The sequence below is a fragment of the Glandiceps talaboti genome, chromosome 9, assembly GCF_964340395.1.
Source record: "Glandiceps talaboti chromosome 9, keGlaTala1.1, whole genome shotgun sequence".
NCBI classification, from domain to species: Eukaryota; Metazoa; Hemichordata; class Enteropneusta; family Spengelidae; genus Glandiceps; species Glandiceps talaboti.
The window spans coordinates 15,864,867-15,884,850 of NC_135557.1; the positions used below are offsets into that span (position 1 = coordinate 15,864,867).

The 19,984-nt window shown below is 36.5% G+C and overlaps 3 protein-coding genes across 3 annotated transcripts in view; 1 reads left to right on the forward strand and 2 right to left on the reverse strand.

Annotated features, from left to right (window-relative positions):
* The window catches only part of LOC144440098 (uncharacterized), a 9,571-nt gene extending 7,564 nt beyond the window's left edge, over positions 1-2,007 (forward strand). Inside the window, exon 4 of the mRNA XM_078129361.1 lies at positions 661-2,007. Coding sequence (XP_077985487.1) covers positions 661-994 — 334 coding nt within the window. The 3' untranslated portion in view covers positions 995-2,007. The remainder of the gene's footprint in view (positions 1-660) is intronic.
* A 1,354-nt stretch (positions 2,008-3,361) lies between these two features.
* LOC144440139 (uncharacterized) lies at positions 3,362-11,132 on the reverse strand. Its single transcript, XM_078129407.1, has 3 exons — positions 10,761-11,132; positions 7,288-7,519; positions 3,362-6,257 (listed from the first exon to the last, which is right to left on the reverse strand). The coding sequence occupies exons 1-3, from the start codon at positions 10,813-10,815 to the stop codon at positions 6,002-6,004; spliced, it is 543 nt and encodes a 180-aa protein (XP_077985533.1). The 5' UTR covers positions 10,816-11,132; the 3' UTR covers positions 3,362-6,001.
* Positions 11,133-14,803: 3,671 nt separating this feature from the next.
* Positions 14,804-19,141, reverse strand: LOC144440363 (uncharacterized). Its single transcript, XM_078129732.1, has 3 exons — positions 18,932-19,141; positions 16,669-16,891; positions 14,804-15,460 (listed from the first exon to the last, which is right to left on the reverse strand). Exons 1-3 carry the CDS (start codon positions 18,981-18,983, stop codon positions 15,196-15,198), a joined length of 540 nt encoding a protein of 179 aa, XP_077985858.1. The 5' UTR covers positions 18,984-19,141; the 3' UTR covers positions 14,804-15,195.
* Positions 19,142-19,984: the final 843 nt, after the last annotated feature.

Genomic DNA, 19,984 nt, shown 5'->3' on the forward strand with positions numbered 1-19,984 from the left:
ACACAGAGACTATATGGAAAACAACGGAAAATATAACTACCTGAACTACTATGAGACTCCCACATGAAAAAAAATATACCTACTTAACCTATTCTAAAATTGAGCATAATCGGAACCATAGAATTTTTTTAGGCCTAAGACAATACTTTAAACGAGATCATTATAGGTTTGAAACCTTGGTTATAAGTTTTCTGATTTTATAATAACTTAAAGGGCTATGTTTCAATCCCGGGTCATCGCATTACTGTTATCTTTATAAGGATTACACGCGGGATCATGCTTGTGTCCTAAATCAACTTTTGCTATACCCTTAAACAAATCCATCATAACACATTTTAATAATATGTAGTTATTGCATATTGTACCATGACCAAAGGTTCGAATATTTACGAGCAATATTTCGCCTTCTGACAGTTTATATTGACAAAGCATGCCAACCTGAACATGCGAAACGTGAATCCTTGGTTCGTGGTACATGAAATAATTATTACTAAACTGTTTAGTTTTGGCAAAAAATCGGTTGCCATCATACTTAGCTTTTACTCCCAATCCGGAGCCTGTGACATCACAGGGCCTTTAAAAGCTTTCTTGGTGCTCCGATTTGAAATATACGAAAGAACGATTCACTGACTATCTGTTCTGATTTTCATTAATTCCCAGGTACACGATTGTGAATGAAGCTTCACTGAGTATAAATAACGTTGACCTTGAAGATGACGATACCTACACGTGCCTTGTCGCTCTCACAATCCCCGGATGGTCATCCGTAACGAAGAGCGCCACCACGCGGCTGAGTGTAATGCCTGTGACAACACCTAAAACAGTTACCCAGCGTATAGTCACCAATGCACAGGGAGAGCGTATAACACCGACGACTCAACCTCGTGCTGGTGTTGTAGTTGATGACAATGGTGGCGCTATACAACAAGAAGCCACGAGATTTGGAGTTGTTTGCCTCAGTTTAATTGCTATTTTTCTATCCACGTCATATTAATGACCTCTGACCTCATGTATTTAGCAGACGCCATTTTCTTTCATTTACAGTCGGTTTGTTTTGTTGTTGTTTTTGTAACAATATAGTATGTATATGAAGTTCCACTTTGTCTATTCAGGAATTTATCAAAACAGACATTACTACTGAGACGAAATTTATAAATGTTGATGACCATGATGAGTTAACTCTTTTGCTATATAAGACAATGTTCCTGATAATACGTAAAGTTAAACTGAAAAAAAGTTGAATTGGACTGTGGTAGTTGAAATTTGAGCTTGCTCTACGATTTTATTTCCACTCGTTATTAGATTTATGACACTTGAGTTGAAAGTTCATGCTTATCGGAACCTCTTGGTATGACGTCATTTCCCGCCAAAAAAAGCTGAACCAAATTCATATTTTTTTCAGACTCTGTAAATTTTGGACAAATTTGTATTTATTTTAGACCAGGGTGATAAAAATGATCCTAGCTATCCATTTGATGACAACAGTTTTCAATGAAAAGCTATGAAATTAATAGAAATGTAATACAAAGACAACACTTTGTACGCCATATTGGTTAATTATGTTGGGTTGTGAAATGGTTGCGTCACGGTCCTGCCAGCATGACAGGTGAACTATTCTGCATGTATATATATCATTATATTGTACATAGTAGGCACACGTAGTGGATTCCATTCTTTTTTAGTAAGAAAATGGGACAAATTAACCCGAATTTATTCTTTTGTAATGCACATTTTCCAAGACTACACTATTTTCTCACATACGCAAGATTATAATTATTATGGTATGAGTTATTCTACGTACACTGACAGCTATCAACTTTCAAACTTCTGTGTCCTTTGGCCTTCATTTAATTTTGAACTTTGAACTGTACTTTTGCAAGCTCTTTAGGTGAATTGTGATATACTCATATTTGAGTTTTTACAGACATATTTAATGGTGATATCAAAGATAACGACAATCATGTAATAAAACAATCGTATTGAGCTATTTTTGAAAACACAATCTGTCGATAGAGGGCGTCATTTATGGGTATGTCAGTGATTCTTATAGAATCGCGTACTGGTAAGGCTATAATAGAAAACACTGTTTTGGTAATTTTGATGATAGTGTGTTTGGATAAAGGTGGAAGAACTAATCATTTTGACAATGATGTAACCTTGTCTGAACTGCTCTTCTTTTTCCTGTACCCATTCCTTTTCTAAGTCCGTTTATTTAGATATTTGTAGAGTGGTGTAACAAGTACAATTATTACATACTATTACTAACGATACTAGATACTGTATATGTCCGGTAAATGATAATAGTATGAAACTTAGCAGTATAAAGCCATGATAGTGTTCCTGATTGTTAATTTATGTCTCTCCCTCTCCCTCCCTCCCCCTCTCCCTCTTTCTCTCTCTCCCAGTCTGTCTGTCTCTGTCTCTTCCCCCCTCTCTGTCTCTCTCTCTGTCTCTCGGTCTGTCTCTCTCTCTCTCTCTCGGTCTGTCTGTCTCTGTCTGTCTCTCTCTCTGTCTATCTGTCTGTCTCTCTCTGTATGTCTGTCTCTCTCTCTCTCTCTACCATACATACTCGTTTAATCTAGAGTCATACCCATCCTCGTCCCCACACTACAAATAAAGTAACATAGTACGAGGCCGGGTTTTTACTGTAACTTTATTGCATTAGGTTGGAGCAACAAAAGGCATACAACAATAATAGTAAATGTTTAATAAAAACATGACAAATAACTTATCAATATTTCCTGCAAAGTTTCCAGGCAAAATAACAACCAGGTCACAAGTAGACAACCATATTATCCTCTAAAGAATGGATATTCATGGTTAAAACGGTCATCTTCATAGCCACTTTTAAAATTGCAAAATTTAAAAAAAAATGAAGTAGGAAATCTGGTAAAAGATTGAAACTTGAAAATCTATACTAGTGAAAATGGCTACCCCTGATTGAGAAGATAAAACGTGTAGCGACTGTTGAATTTCGAGTTATACATTTTGATATGTCAAAGTCTACATAAAATACATCGTTGTATTCCTATATAGCATACTAAGTCTTTTGAACAAAGTGTACTCGCTCTGTTTTCCTCTCCTTTATAACGACTTTAAAAAAAGTGAATATCTACAAAATCTAGAATATCTGGAAAAAACAAAGGTCTAACTTCATACATAGTGTACAATTAGGGAGTCTTTTGAGTTATATATGGTGGGTATTTGTGTGTGTGTGTGTTTGTTTGTTTGTTTGTTTTGTTTTGTATGTATGTATGTATGTATGTATGTATGTATGTATGTATGTATGTATATGTATGTATGTATGTATGTATGTATGTATGTATGTATGTGTGTATGTATGTGTGTATGCATGCATGTATGTACGTATGTATGCATGAATGCTTGTTTGTTTGTTTGTTTGTTTGTTTGTTTGTTTGTTTGATTTTTTGACTGCATGACATGTATATTTTCATAAATATTGTCTGTATATGTCATTCTCTACGGCATAATATTTGCCACGACGCCATTTATATCAAAGTCTCGAATAATAATGTCCAATTTCGTTTTCGTCAGAGAAATCGTGAAATGGTACAAGCTTATTTTTCAAATTTTGCTGGTATTATTTTTATGCTTATCAACGGTAACTGGAGTATTATGTTTACTAAAACATACTAGGCAACAATAACTTGGTATCGACTGAACTCGAACCCGACATTCAGGACTTACAAATGAATATTTTGATAAAAACGTATAATTATACTGAAAATATCGATGAAACTATTTCATTTGTACAATGATTGGGCAGGACATGACATCCTAAAGTGGTCATATGGATGAAGATTGGGTATTTACTTAAGCAATAAACCACCCTCAGGGAATGGTATACCACTCGGTTTTGTCCAGTGAACGAAATATATGCACGAGCGATAGCGAGTGCATATATTGAGTTCACTGGTCAAAACCGAGTGGTATACCATTCCCAGGGGTGGTTTATCGCTATTATATTCATACCAGTATATTGAAAATATCGGAAACAAGATAAAACGCAATGGTTTCTGGTTTCATTTGCGCCCCCATCGCATCCCTGCACGAATTGCAACGTTCGTAGACGAACAGTAAACATCAAAACTTGGATGCGTGCCAACTGTGCATTATCGCTCATTTTAGACGCGCTCGTTCGATGTCTAGACCAATCAGATCTCTTGATTTGCACCATCAATATACTGGTATAATATAATTTAGATTTTTTAATTAATGAAATTTTATCATGGCTTCCGACTTGAAAAATAGAACAACATAGACTAAGTCTGCGTTTGTAACTCAATACATTGCAAAAAAAGCTAAATCATGTGTCAAAAGTTTTGTTATTGTTGGTACAATAACAAACATTTAACATTTTATTAATCTTTTGCAATTTATTGAGTTACAAGGACTCGGATTTTTAAGTAGGAAGCCATGATAAAATTGTACAAAATATATCTCATCCATATGGCCACTTAAAATCCTCTAAAAGCATCGATTTGTAGCAACTTACAAAGCTTAACATAATTAAGAATATAACTACTCAAATATGGAGCGAAAATGTACGCAACGTTTGCAAACTATTGAATGTATATTATGAAATCAGTTGTCTGTATATTGAAGGACAAAAATTAAAAATTAAATTGAAGGTGGGGTACTAAAATATTATCTCAAATGTTATTCTGTTTATAGCAGTCGTGTATGAGTAACATTTCGAATTTATAAAGCTGAAAATTTCTATTTAATAAAAACAATTCTTTAGTTATATTCCTAAGGTAAAATTCACCTGGAATCTAAATTAAGCTAAAACCGGCGTTCACTCTAACCCTGTCGTCGTATTTCGAGTCTTAAAAATGATTTTGTTGTTATTTTCATTTATGTCGCCTTACAAGATGAAGCATGCATGATTGCCGAATGATCCTATTACCCTATCCAAATATTATATTTTGTTGACAAACAAATACTATGAATGGACTGGAACGCTTTCGCATATGCTCAACAAACCAGCAAACAATAGTCTCGGTTACCCAGCCTCTCGCCGCTGGGGGCTCTGCCTACGAGAACCACCCAAACGAGAGTATGGGGAAATTAAACGAGATTCCAAATAACCCCGCGACGACGGAAGTCATAGAGTACATTTACCCCAAACATATAAAAAAATGGGCTTATGAAGCCTGTTTGTTGTAATTAATATAATTATATCAGTCGCTTGAGAAGTGATAATCTATAGTGAAGGTACCCGAATTGTTCAGCCTGCAATGTTGGATGTGAAGTACTCCCTATGATGCACTGCTTCGGAGGCGACTTCCTGCGAGGGCGAGTTGAAATCTCGTTTTCCCATCACATATTTTTTGTGTCTAGACGAGAAAATATACTTTCTAAGAAACTGCCGGTAAATTTAGACGTGAACGTTTCCCTGTCATGGAACAAAATTTGGAAAACTCACCCCCCCCCCCCCATACATAGAGAGAGTGTGTGCACCCGTACCCTCAACGGAGAATCGTTTAAACATGTTAACAGTAACACAATTTCCTCGTTTTGTGTTGTTGCCTTTTTTAAATATGTGCATTTCAAAATGAAAGCTTACTTTCTGCCCCTTCTTCCAAAATTTTATCTAATAATTAAAAAAGCAAGTATAACATAAAAATTATCGTAAGTAAATGAAATCGCATATTTGTTGCATACTCATCCCACCCCTTTCCTTCCGCCCGTTGAAGAAGAGAAGTAAAACCTGCCGTTGTTACCTTTCCCGTCACGAGTCTGTATAACATTACTCCACCTAAAACAGCTTTTTTTGCCTTCCTCTTTCAAATCTCACACCGTCATGGTCATTGCTATAACTCCATAGTTTTTCACGACAGAAACATGGGATAGTCTTGGAAAAATAGCCATTCTCGTTCCTCAAAGACAGCGCCACCAAAGACAAGTGAAGGGAGCCACCAACGGTCATATTATACTGGGACCACGCCAGATGTCGATATCGTCAGCTACGTTCACATTACGACAGCAGAATTAGAACTATGCAGGAAAGTACGAACAAGAGACTAATATTTGAAGTGACAGGAACGGCTAAATTGTCTTTTACCGTAGGGGGCGATGTTGATTCACTTTTGGCTTCTACTTTTAGTTCCATGGTTGCTGTGCCTTCAACTTGTGGAATGTTATCAGTAGACATTTTCATTGTACACTTGTATGTACCACTATCTTCTCCGTTTACGTTAAAAATATACAGATATTGTTGTGTTGCATTGTACCTGAAATACAAAATGTAGTGAAAATATACTAAGATATTATTATGTTGGCAGCTTAACGTATTGCACAATTATGGCAATCTTGGCTGGCCTGGTGGCGCTCTACTTAAAATGACCATGGCAAGTTGGTGAGAAATTGAATTTTTTATTAAGTCTAATTAAAATACAACTGTGTGTGTCCGATAACTCGACCGAACCTAGTTTAAACCTCCGACAAAGAAATATGTAAACATTTTTTTTTCTTAAATTAGAAATTCTTTGTCTTCTTGACCTTCATGCATGTCTGTTTTATTTCCCCAGTGATGTCTGTACATATTTCATCAAACTATCCCAGAAGGGGTATTCGATCTGACCGATATTTAGTTTGGTTTTTTGGGGTCGAAGCAACATTTTTCAAAACTAAAAACAATTAAAAAGATAAAATAAATAAAAATCAAATCAAATCAAATCAAATCAAATCAAATCAAATCAAATAAAATAAAATAAAATAAAATAAAATAAAATAAAATAAAATAAAATAAAATAAAATAAAATAAAATAAAATAAAATAAAATAAAATAAAATAAAATAAAATAAATCAAATCAAATCCCGACCTACCTACCCTATTTTCTGGGGCCATGTTATCGGAAACACACAAATATTTTCTTTTCGCTTTAATAAAGAAACTTTATTTTTTACTTTGTTTTTCTATTTGAAAGCAAAATTAAACAAAGAAGGCGAAATCGGTACACAGACTAATAATTGTAATATATACCTGTGGCAGTGCTTACCAAATTTATATACAGATCACTTTTTATAGGAAAAAAATGCAATCAATCTTATTTAACGAAGCAATAACTAATGACATCAAAACATTATTTTGTGGACCAACTGTGGCCTCCTAGTGGAAACTCATCCAGTAACAATATCAGTATAATTACTGGAGGCTCGGAATACTGGTTCGCTACTCAATTAGTCAACAAGAATTGGAAACTTACGAAAGGCCATCAGTTTTCATTTGTAGTACAGTATGTGATTGCCGGACAAACTTACTTTGTAGGATCAGACGTAGAGGGCGGCATCATCGTATCTCCTGATACCCCACTGGCTATGACTTGCCATCCATCGGCTGCGTCCGACACATTCTTTGCCCAGTCAATAAGTATATTAAATCCAGCCCCTTGAGGCTCATCCCGATAGCTGCAGTAAAGTGAGGTGTCTTCACCGATGATGGCAGTATGTTCAGGATCTGCTATAACTCGTAGTCCATCACACAAGTAGGAACCTGTTTGTCAAACGAAGAACGGAGTAAGTATAACATAATGACATTGCTCTCTCTCTCTCTCTCTCTCTCTCTCTCTCTCTCTCTCTCTCTCTCTCTCTCTCTCTCTCTCTCTCTCTCTCTCTCTCTCTCTCTCTCTCTCTCTCTCTCTCTCTCTCTCTCATTTTGCCTCCTCTCTTCTCCCTATCTAGTATGTTTGTTGATCTATTTTTCCCGTTGCCCAACATTCTTGCCTTCATACTTATCCTATTTCAGTCCTTCTCGTTTTTCTATCCTTCTCCTCTAGACCCGTTCTTCTATTTCCACACCTCTTTCCCTCCTACCCATCTCAAGTCTATCTATTATATTGTTATATATTCCTCCACCCTCCTCCCCTCCCCATCCCATCTCCCCATCTCAGATTTGTTTTAGTTTGTCTCTGTCTTGCTGTCTGCCCTCCTTCTCCTAGGCTTATTCACTTCAATTGTTAGCTGCCCCCCCCCCCCTCCTTGACTTGCACCAGTCCTCTGGGATTTTTTCGTCTCATAATCTTGAAGTATTTTAAGTTTGTTATGCATTACTAGTAGTCTCTACGTCATCATCCGGGTATTGTTTTGCAATCACTCTCAGGTTACCATGTCGCGTAAAAAACACGGTTGAACCACTTCATTTCATCACGCACACACACACACGCACACACACACACACACACACACACACACACACACACACCTGACCACACCAGCCAGGGGGACACAACACAACACGACACAACACAACACAACACAACACAACACCACAACACAACACAACACAACACAGCACAACACAACACAACACCACAACACAACACAACACAACACGACACAATACAATACATCATGCCTCGCATCGTTTCCACATATGAAGAACAGACTTGACACAACTCATATTTATACTGAACACTTTAGTTATGAATTATAAACGAAAGTGCTAGTGTTGTAGAAACAGTTATCTACACTTGTATAATTCAAAGTCAGTGTCACTATTAGATGTTGACTTTTTCATTGGTTATAACTATAGATGGTGGCACCTGCGATGATTATAAGTCACATATCTTTTTTTATCAAAAACGGTGGAATGTTATATTATCTTAATATCTAAATACGGTTACTGATATATATTCATAATTTGATATTATCGTAATCATGAAACGTACGAATTATGTAAATATCTCTGCGCATGCGTTGATGGATAATGAATGTTTAGCAATGAAATTAACAATAGATTATAGCCATTGTTCTGTTATCACATTATCTGACAACAATATTGTATTCAAATGAGGCACTACAGGCTATCATTAATCAAGTGATTACTGAACCAGCCATCACTGAATTACATTGTAGTGCACGTGTTTATTTACATTATTTCACGAGTGAATAAAGGACGAACAAACAACTCTACAATAAGGTTACCAAAAAAAGGTTTATATTTTTAGTCTGTTCACCTTCCAAACGTTTTTTTGTGTGTGTGAATAATTAGTGCAAGGTTTGTTTATTTTTGGTTCCATTAGGCATACAGGTGTGGGGTATTGTAAAACCTATTGTAAAGGTTAAACTGAGGTGAATTGATGTTGTTGCCTTTTTTTTAATTTTTTTTTTACAAAATGTCCCTTTGTAGCGCTTATAGCAATAAGAAACTTGCAATCCAGACTGAGCATGCTCAGTCGCAAATGACTATGGAATTGTCTGTAGTTATCGTAATAACTTATCTCAGGCTGGGGCGATGAGATAAACGTCCCACAATGGTCAGGGTGACTATGAATTGATTATTTGTGGTTACCAACAATATAATGCCACAAATCGTATTTATGAGGTGACGTTAGTAACGCTTAACGCATTAAGTTAGTTAGTAACATGACCATCTTACTCAACAATACGGTTACAGAAATATGTCCGATATAGGTTTATTGTTGTCAGCTTAGAACAGTTTATAACTGTACTGTTTAATAAATTATAATCATTTATACTAATTTATGGATTAACAATATTTGTTGTTGTAATCCGAAAACATAGACCCTCCACCCAGGGTCTATGTTGTAATTAGTTTTTCTTTTGTTGTATTTTGGAATTTATTTATTTATTTTGCTATGAATTATGGAATTATGTATTCTTCGTTATTATGTAGCTTTGTACCAAATGACCTTGGTCTACAAACCCGACTAGTTTGAACAAGCTATTTTTGTCTTCCAGCCATGAGTTTAAAGTTATTTTTATTCACTTTTCATTGCTGATGTATTTACTTAACTAATTAATTTTCCTCACTTGATATGTCAATTTTGTTTTCTTTTTGACTCCTGGCAAATAAATATGTATATAAATATACTAAACTACTACCCTGTATGTCTTTCAATTATACAAATCGCATTTTTTTTTAAATTAATAGTTTTTGTTTGTTTGTTTGTTTGTTTGTTTGTTTGTTTGTTTGTAAATGTTTGTTTGTTTGTTTGCTCCAATTTTAGGAGCTGAAGCTTAGATGAGTGATCTTGTATGATACTTTAAAATTGGAGAAATCGATGTTGCTGAAGTCACGATCGACGGTTGTTGTTTTTGTAGCTGACTCAAAAGCACAACTTCCATGTTTGTATTATTCTAGTGCATACCACAAATCGTGTACTGTAAGCTCAACTTGTTTACAACACCTGCCTTACTCACACTTAAAGTATTTGTGACCCATCCAAAACTATACTCATTCAAATGAATGGAATTAATCAATAAAACGTGAATAAAACGTGAATAAAACGAGACTTTAACATGATCATTATCTTCTAAGCGGACTCTCCCTGTCTCGCTGTGCACTACAGCAGCTGATATCTAAAAATATGTCTACCGAAGTGCTTTTTTTTGTGACTGTACACTCGGTGCCGTGTGCCCACTTACAGACACCAAACAATGCATTCATTGCATTGACATTTCAACAAAAAACATGCGACCTTCGGTTCGTAAGCCATTCACTCCAAGAACAACCCCTCCACTGATCGGACACAATGACTTAGATTTAAATATAAATCGACGATGACCTCTGTAGGGCAGCAGCCTGTAGGTGAGAATATATATCCCAAAAACCCTACCCTTATTCAGTGAGCGTCAGAATAAAAATATGTCGGGTATGTTCACAAGAATTTACAATTATTTCACGTTGTATTTTAGCGTTTAGGCTTCACAAATATGTTGTAACCATGGTGATGCAAAATGAGGAAGGATTCTGTTGTTGTGAGCATACTCACCTTGATGGAGAATGAGGAGAGAAGATACACCTAACAGATAGAGCAACAGTGCCATTATTATATTGCTTCTCGATGAGCGCTCCAAAACGTCGATTCAATAAAAATCGACCGAACTGGTGATATTATCGCCAACAAACAGTCCCGACTGTGCTGTACAAACTACTGGCGTGTAACCAAAACAATAAACGGGGTACCCGCGATCGATTGATTAGTGCGTTATCACCGTGTTCGATAGCTGTTCGCCAAGTGAATTTGCATACGATCTGTGACCTCTTTGTTAGAGGTGACCGCATCCCACAAATCCGGCTTTCACTCTTCGCTATTATACATCAGTGCCTCGCCCAGTTTAATTCACGTCACACTTAAAGGCTTTCATTATCACCACTTTATCCACACACACAAAAATATTTATACTAATAAATTGCCATCTTTGTTGACAAGGTACAACGAATCCTTTCAACGGGTCATCTATATTCGTCTTCCTTCGAGATATTTCGGCTAGAATCGAGTTGGCTCTACTAAAGTTCGGATGAACCCCAGTGACCCTATCATTGAAATTTTATACTACCACAGTTGTAGACTTCACAATGCTATATTTATTTTCCATGCATTCCTTTCTGATGACGTCACAGAGCTTAATAATAGTCTCCGATCAGATATTAGGGCAGCCGGTCGGATTGGTATCACCAGGCTTTTTACCTTGCAGTACGTAGCACGTGAAAGTATGCTGTTATTCAAACGAAACAATAGAACCCGTATCATATGGTAGCGAGCGTAACATACTAAATACGCAATGAGGTGAATTTAGGCAGAAAATGCGCGATTTTAATGAATTCTTTGCTGCCATTGTGCCTAACTGCGACGTCTGTATGGCTATGACTCGCAGCCCAACCATGTGAGCTTAATTTTGCAACAATACCAACCTACACAAAATGAAACAATAAATTAAAAATGCGATTCTAATCAACTATCAATTCATCTTTTTTTTCCGTTTAATAAACAGACCTCATTTTGACGATTCCAGCTAATATTTACCAAAGATAAAAAATATCCTAGTAATTAAATTGGTTCATTATGAGGGAATTAATTTGTTGGAAAATTATCCAGTGCTGTACGGATTATCAAATAAACCATGATCAGAGAAGAAAATAAAATAAAAACACACAAAACGCTGAAAATAGAACGTTGTATTTCATCATGTCAAACCATTTACTGCAATCAATCATTTGCTACTCTCATATTTATAACGAAATCAATTTTTCATCCTTATTTAATTATTTTGTCGGAGAATTATTCAGTACCGTACAGTATTATCAAATATGTAATGACCGAGAACAAACAAACAAACAAACACACTAGAGATAATAGAACGATATAATGTCATCAAACTAGCTATGTGTGATCTATCGTTTACACAGTCTTCATCATTTTTTATCCGATTTTTTTTCAGTGCAAAAAATGAGATAAAAATATGAAGTGTGAAAACTACCAGCATAATATACTCGTTAATGATACGATATATCGGTTACCATGGCAACATCCTTGGATTATGATGTCTGGGTGTGATCAATTTCACCGTGCGTGACGTATCAATTAATGATACAATACACGTAAATATGGTGCTGACGTGTTCTATATACATTGACGAAATTGCAATTCTAACAGCGCCACCAAGTGGTTGGAGGCCCTCGTTGATACCACTACAGTTAAGTCGAAAAAGATACAAAAATCATGCTACATTTGATAAATAATACTAAAATGAAACAACAAAGTAAGGAATAGATCTTTTATATATAAAATACTTGATTTACAGTTGTTTTTTCTAAATAATTTCAACCAAACAATAATTTTGTTGGAAGTTAAATTCTAAGAAGTAGTCAAGACTTGAAGTTGGAGTCAGTGGGAAACTTGCAAATGTGCCGACCATTTTGAATGGTGCATTATGGGAGCAGCGGTACTATACACTGATAGACTCGTAATCATTGTTGTAAACATATTTTGTCACGTGATCACACACAAAAATAATCTAGGGCTATCCTTCCCGCTCGTCCTAAAATTAGATCAAAGGCTAACAACTAACCCAAAGATTCTAAGACTTTCACGTTGTCTCTGGGCATATATATTCATTTTGGTGTAAATATATGTGCTTAGGCCAAAAATAAGAACTATTTCTGGTCAGCGCGCGCATCACTTAAATATCCTCGCGTCAGTCTTTTTTTCGTGTTTGATCCGGGGGGGGGGGGCACAAAAATAACCTTCCCTACTTCAGTGAAGACAACTGCAGAGCCAATCATGAACAAGCAAATGATATCTGCGCCACATACACACTTGCTTTAAAGTACTAGTACTAAATAAAAAGAACAGTAACTGACATAAATAGTAGACTGAGTCTCAGGTTTGTTGAGAATTAAAAAAAAATTCGCGTCGTCGCACTATACAAACTGTCCTAACCAGAAACAATTCTTTCGTTTCTTGCCTTACAAGATAGCAAATCCCTTGTATTCAAGAGAGAAGTCGAGTTCATTGGGCGAGGTAGGTCCTTGAGTCACGGGCCTTGAACATGTTCAGTAGAATCGTAGATTGTATTCACTGGTCGATGAGAACACAGTGATGAAGGTCGTATAAATCTGTGTGGGTGGGTGAGCAGCCTCAGAGCATTTCCGCATTTCAAAGACTTAACATTTTGGATCCATCTCTCGATATTTTAGTGTGGGCGGAAAATGGCTTTGACGAGGATTAAAGTGATCTGGATCAGGCCTTATAAAAAAATTGTGTGGTTTCGATTACACTCAATTTTAGAATAGGTGGGGTAGGTATTTTTTTTTTAAATTTTCATATGTATGAGTCTATTTCAGGTAGTTATGTTTTCTGTTATTTCCATATGGTCTCTGTGTTATTGGTTTCTTCCCATCACATGTACAGCCATTACAGATTGGAAGAACGGTGTTATTTTGTTACCGCATCCACTATTCTTGAGCGACTTCACAATTTTCGCAATTTTTAAAAAAAAAATTGTATATAATTCAGTATATAATTCAAATTCTAATCGAGTCAAACGAGGACAGGGCTACTATTGTCTGTATATGATCTGTTTGTGTTGGTGATTATGGAATACATGTTTATTTACTATGTATACAATTACCGATGGTTATCTCTCGAATTAGTTTGTTAGAATTATTTACACAGTAATTATTTACGCCCTCACAGGTATTAAAGTACATTCACAAATTAAACATATGTTTTGTGATGGATATGTTTTACAACTTGTACGTGCACATTGGTAAATAACATTAATTTATAATTACACCTATTATAGATACGTATAGCTAGGTTTTATGTGTAATACATACATACATACATACATACATACATACATACATACATACATACATACATACATTTGTACATACATACATACATACATACATACATACATACATACATACATACATACACACACACACACACACACACATACATACATACATACATACATACATACATACATACATACATACATACATACATACATTGTAATGTACAAAAATGAACAGTTCGTATCAAAATACTTTTTATTAGAATAAGGACACTGATGATCTATTCAATATGTATCTATTAATTTGGTCTTACAGTATGCTAGCATAATAATTACTATAATTTATGCAAATGAATTGCCTTCCTTTACTTATTCAAAGTAGTATTATTTTAATAAATCTATCGAACATTTTTGTGCATGAAATATACAAGACTGCTGGTCATAAATGTGACGAGAACTTGCATGGAAAATGTGGATTTGTGAACATTGGGGACAGACAGGTAGTCAGCCAGCCAGCCGAACGAACGGGTACACGGACAGACAGACATACATACATACATACATACAGACAGACAGACAGACAGACTTAAATTGCTGGCAAACTGTGACTGGCAGTATGGATGGGATGAGAGAGAGAGGGGGGAGGGAGAGAGAGAGAGAGAGAGAGAGAGAGAGAGAGAGAGAGAGAGAGAGAGAGAGAGAGAGAGAGAGAGAGAGAGAGGGGGGGGGGTGGATGTAACACAAATTGTTATGGTCTATTTCATCGCAGGCAAGATGTGGCGATATCCATTCATTACCCTTTGTTTTGTTTTTCGGTCTATATTGGAGAAGGGAAGAGAAGGGCGTACCTCAAAATGTGCGTTAAAAATAATACCTTTACTTGACTATTTATACTGAAGGCGACCAACGTTATCATATTCGACGTTCTAGAGTTTGTTGTCTACATCATACATTATATTATGCAGTGCATCTAATGTCCACAGGGGTTGGCGTGTATGTTGGACCGGAATTGCTGCCCATTACTGATAGATCCAACACAATATGCATTCTTATCCTGTTTTTGACAAGTTGTAGCATTACGTCATTCTACTTCCATATCCAATGCATGCATTGCATGAACTAGAAAACTGTTATCAGCAATAGCGTTGTCGCAGCAATGATAAGAATGCTCTTCGTCGCTAGGTTATAAACAGCGCCACCAACGGGATCTGGTGTCGTCAAAATGTTACCATTTTCATCAAGAACACGTAACTCCGTGTTGGATGATTCTCTCACAGACTCTTGTCCTCCAGTCGGTGTCACGGTCACCAGACAAGTATAAGTACCGGCGTCCTCTGAGTCGACGTTGAAAATTTTTAAGCTGGAACCATTAATAATGCCGTACCTGTATAAATATAAATTAAACCATGTCAAAACTTGAAGGCCTAAAGTCCAGTCAAAGAATTGAGAAAGCTGACGTCACACTTTGAAACCGGAAATGATAGAACGAGTTCGACCGAGCTCTTATATACATAAAACCAGTATTTGTCTGTAAATGCGACATTCGTTCCACGCTATCAGCTACCACTCACTCTGGGTTACAAGTCTGGTAGGGCTGAACAACAAGACGTATCTTACAGTCTAGATTTACAGAAATATAGGCCCTGGCCATGGGTTAGATAATTAGATTTTTGGGTCCGCACTCAAAATCAGTGGCCAAATACAATCACGATTTCAACCACAGGGAGCTCAGGCTCAGTTAATTTTGTTTACAAATACAAAACAAACAAGTAAATAAACAAACAAACACACACGCACATAAACAAACATACACACACAAAAACAAACAAAAACAATTAAACCGACAAATGAGTAGATACATACATGAGTAAACAACAACAAACCAACGAACGAACAAACAAACACTACCCCGCAATAGGCTCAGTTAGTTTTGTTTACAAATACAAACAAAACAAAAACAAACAAGTAAGTAAGTAAGTAAGTAAGTAAGTAAGTAAGTAAGTAAGTAAGTAAGTAAGTAAGTAAGTAAGTCTAAGTAAGTAAGTAAGTAAGTAAGTAAGTAAAAACAAACACATACGCACACGTAACTAGGGTGATTTATAATGCGGGGGTAGTGTTTGTTTGTTCGTTGGTTTGTTTACGCATGTATGTATCTACTCATTTGTCGGTTTAATTGTTTTATTTGTTTGTTTACATACTTGTCTGTTTGTGGTTGTGTTTTGTTTGTTTGTTTGTTTGTTTACTTGTTTGTTTGTATTTGTAAACAAAACTAACAGAACCTGAGCTCCCTGTGTTTCAACCTTTTACTGTACTACTTATGGATACAACTGTCCTCTATTCAACATGTACAATGTCTAATTATTGGTATTTTAACAAGTTTTGGTGAATAAATTATTGCTTGTCTGGTCGACAAACTAGTGCAGGTTTAAATGACTAAAATATTGAAAAAGAAATCTATACATACGATTCTACTGCTCAATAGAGCTAAAATTTGACAAAATTTACCAACATGCAAAAAAAATGTCATTCTTCGGTTCATAGAAATTTAACAAATTAGCGCGGTCATTCAGGACCATACCATTCTAAGCTTACTTGTCAGGGTCCGAGGATTGTACAATTGGGCTTAGACCACCAACAGTTACCCTTGCCATCAAGCTGATACCCCTATTCCAATCGACAGATACGCTGGTGGATTCGTCCGGTTGCGGTGTAATGGTGTAGTCACAATAAAGTAGTGCTAAATCAGCTCCAACTACCAACGGAGTCCTTTCTGTGGTCGTTACATCGATCGTAAAGTCGGCAGAATGTACACATACTGAAATGTAAATATATATATATATATAAAGTCACTACAAAACTCGATGTTTGTTTGGGAAAGAACGACAATTTGTCTCACTTATGGCGGGAAAACTGAACATGAGCATTTTCGCACGTGGAAATAACTGGTGATTGCTTTAATTTTAAGGGTGGCCTTTTTATTTCAATATTTCTCATGACTCCAAAGACGTCGACCTTTATTTTCATCCAGTAAATACTTCTTTAAAATAGACGCCCTCTATGTCCTGATTAGAAAAACACGTCACTGATGTTCATCACAAGCGCGTATTAGAGTCAAATTATCGCCTTTTATTGAAATGCTGGACTGTGTATGAAACAAATTCTTCTGGCGTTCATTCTTATTTCTAAGACATCCACACTAACTAACAGTTATTGTACTACATGACTATGAGTTGAAAGCTTCAACAATTCTTGCACACACACACACACACACACACACACACACACACACACACACTTGTTTTTGTTTACTAAACGACCAACCCATAATTTCTAAGATGAGAATCGAAAGAATAATGCCATCCTAATAAAGAAAATCAGTTGACGTTTCCATTATCGTGTGCCATATGCTACGTGCGTGTATGAATGGTGAAAGTGTGCAAACATCGCCGAAGAGCTGTCAAACTAGCGCCCTCATGCAAAGTCCAGTGAGTCAACGCTCTCATTACTGCCACTCCATTCTTTTTACATGACGTATTACAAGTTAGTGAGACTTTTAAACCATACCTTTGAAGATTAGTCGTGCGAGTAATTGTAGCACCTTTCACATTTAAAACACCCTGACACGATTGTGCGTACTGTGGTTTTTTACAGCTTGAAATAGCAATCATATATTATTAACAGATTTACACGCAATCACTGTTATGTGTTAAATAACAACATTTGCATAATAGGTAAATTGGTTACTCAGCCGGCAAATTAACTGTTTGAAATACCATATCACATGTCTGACATTCTCTCAATGTACCAATCAATATTCTACATTGTCTGTTGACCTTCACACTAGCTCAGACCGCTATTCTTTATAGTGGTCTGAGACACCACCGATTTGTAGCATTCTTGCATATATTAGACACCTCGAGTGGGTGAGCGGTATTCCCCGTCAATCTAGTCTGGGACCCAAACATTCATCAGTGTGTGTGTTATTTTTTATAACCAAAATAACTGCAGCAAACTTTTAGAAGTAATTTCAGACAGACGGGTTTTAAACAGTGCACCTTTTGTAGAGTGTGAACGTGTTGGAATTGTACTTTTACTGGAGTTAAAATCCTTTCTTTAACACGACGACTCTGGGTCAAAGGTCACAATGGGTGGGGTTCCAAGGTATTACACCTACACGAAGTCTGAGTTTACATATACTTTCTAAAGCAAAGTCAACATATGATATATAACTCCATAGTCCATCTGTCACTTAGCTCAGAGACTTGGCTGTCTTGCTCTAATTTTGAATCAATATGCGGAGTCAGATATCCAAGTCTAGACTATAGGCTTTACTGTCAAGCCAGTATGTCAAGTCAGATAGCCAAGTCTCTGGGCTCTACTGTCAAGCCAGTATGTCGTCAGATAGTCAAGTCTATGGGCTATACTGTCAAGTCAGAATGTCAAGTCAGATAGCCAAGTCTCTGGGCTATACTGTCAAGCCAGTATGTCAAGTCAGATAGCCAAGTCTCTGGGCTATACTGTCAAGCCAGTATGTCAAGTCAGATAGCCAAGTCTCTGGGCTATACTGCCAAGCCAGTATGTCGTCAGATAGCCAAGTGTCTGGGCCATACTGTCCTTGGTGGACCATTTTTGAAGTGAATTTAGACTACAAGGTACAAGGTACGATGTACTGATTACTGAATGGACAATACGAACCACAGCCCATACAGACATATTACACAACCGGCAACCATTTCTAATAATACCTAATCGTTACTCGTAAGAGTGTACATGTCCTGGCTCAGTTGGAAAACCACAACAGCGATACCATTACCAGTGCAAAAGCGCCGTCATTAAAAATAGGATCTCGACTTACCTGTCATGAAAACACTTACTAAACATCCCAAGAAACATCCTTTAAAATCCATGTTTACTTGTCGTCTGTGTACAAGATGGAAGAACTACCGATGTCAAAGCAATCAACGACAAGTTATTAGGTTAGATGTCAGAGACAGTGAGATTGTGATGGTCCTACTGTCAATATAACGTGACGTGTTCTTACTCGGATTATGATGAATGTCTCTTGGGGTTCACACACCTGAGTCTGATAACATATACGTATACATTGTACGTTTATTTACAAGTCTACGCCAATCAAAGACGTAGGTGACATTACGTATAACCGCACAGCTTTGTGCCCATGACCCATGACCACTCCTTTTGTTGACCTTAGTGTATGGTGTTTATAATGAATATTCAGTTCTTTGATGAATACAAATTTGCTTCCGCTCACCATTTCATAACCACAATGAATGCCGTACCATGGGCGTCGTTCTTTGTACTGCGTTTTCAAGGAGAGAGTTAGTTTGCGATACTAGTAACTACTATATATTATCGTTATTAATTTATTCATGGTTTAGTTCAATTTAGGTCAAATTATTGCGGTATGTCTACTGACCAATGGGCATACAGATCAACATATTGCATAAACTCTCATCCGTAGCTACATCGATTCCAAGCAAACCATCACTAACTCAGTTATCCACAATTACAATGATGTTTCCTTCAAACTGCAAACCACCACGCCCATTAATGACATTCGTTTTAGTTAAAAAATGTATTCATATGGATTAACGTCAAATTTAAAGAAGATTTTCTTGACCACGTTCGGGTATACAATTCAAAGTGTCATTAATAAGACTGAGTGATACATCTTGACTTGTCAGTGAATGCTTTCGTTCATTTACACTCATACCCGTGAAGAGGAGGCGAATACAATCTCGAAGAAGCCCGCCCCCATACGGTAGGAAGATGGTGTGAGAAGCTGCATTCCTAATGTCTTTTCAGTATACATGAGTTGTTGATTACGAGTTAAATAAAAGAAAGAGCAATACATGTGTTGTTTAAGTTAAGAATGTCAATCAGAGAG

What these genes read in the sequence shown, in the direction of transcription:
- LOC144440363 (XM_078129732.1), bottom strand. Translation starts at nt 18,983, where the DNA reads ATGGATTTTAAAGGATGTTTCTTGGGATGTTTAGTAAGTGTTTTCATG. An exon ending in AGTAAGTGTTTTCATGACAG is followed by an intron (nt 16,892 to 18,931) that starts GTAAGTCGAGAT and finishes TTTACATTTCAG; the next exon opens with TATGTGTACATTCTGCCGAC. An exon ending in CAATCCTCGGACCCTGACAA is followed by an intron (nt 15,461 to 16,668) that starts GTAAGCTTAGAA and finishes ATATTTATACAG; the next exon opens with GTACGGCATTATTAATGGTT.
- LOC144440139 (XM_078129407.1), bottom strand. Translation starts at nt 10,815, where the DNA reads ATGGCACTGTTGCTCTATCTGTTAGGTGTATCTTCTCTCCTCATTCTC. An exon ending in TCTCCTCATTCTCCATCAAG is followed by an intron (nt 7,520 to 10,760) that starts GTGAGTATGCTC and finishes TTTGACAAACAG; the next exon opens with GTTCCTACTTGTGTGATGGA. An exon ending in TCTACGTCTGATCCTACAAA is followed by an intron (nt 6,258 to 7,287) that starts GTAAGTTTGTCC and finishes TTTGTATTTCAG; the next exon opens with GTACAATGCAACACAACAAT.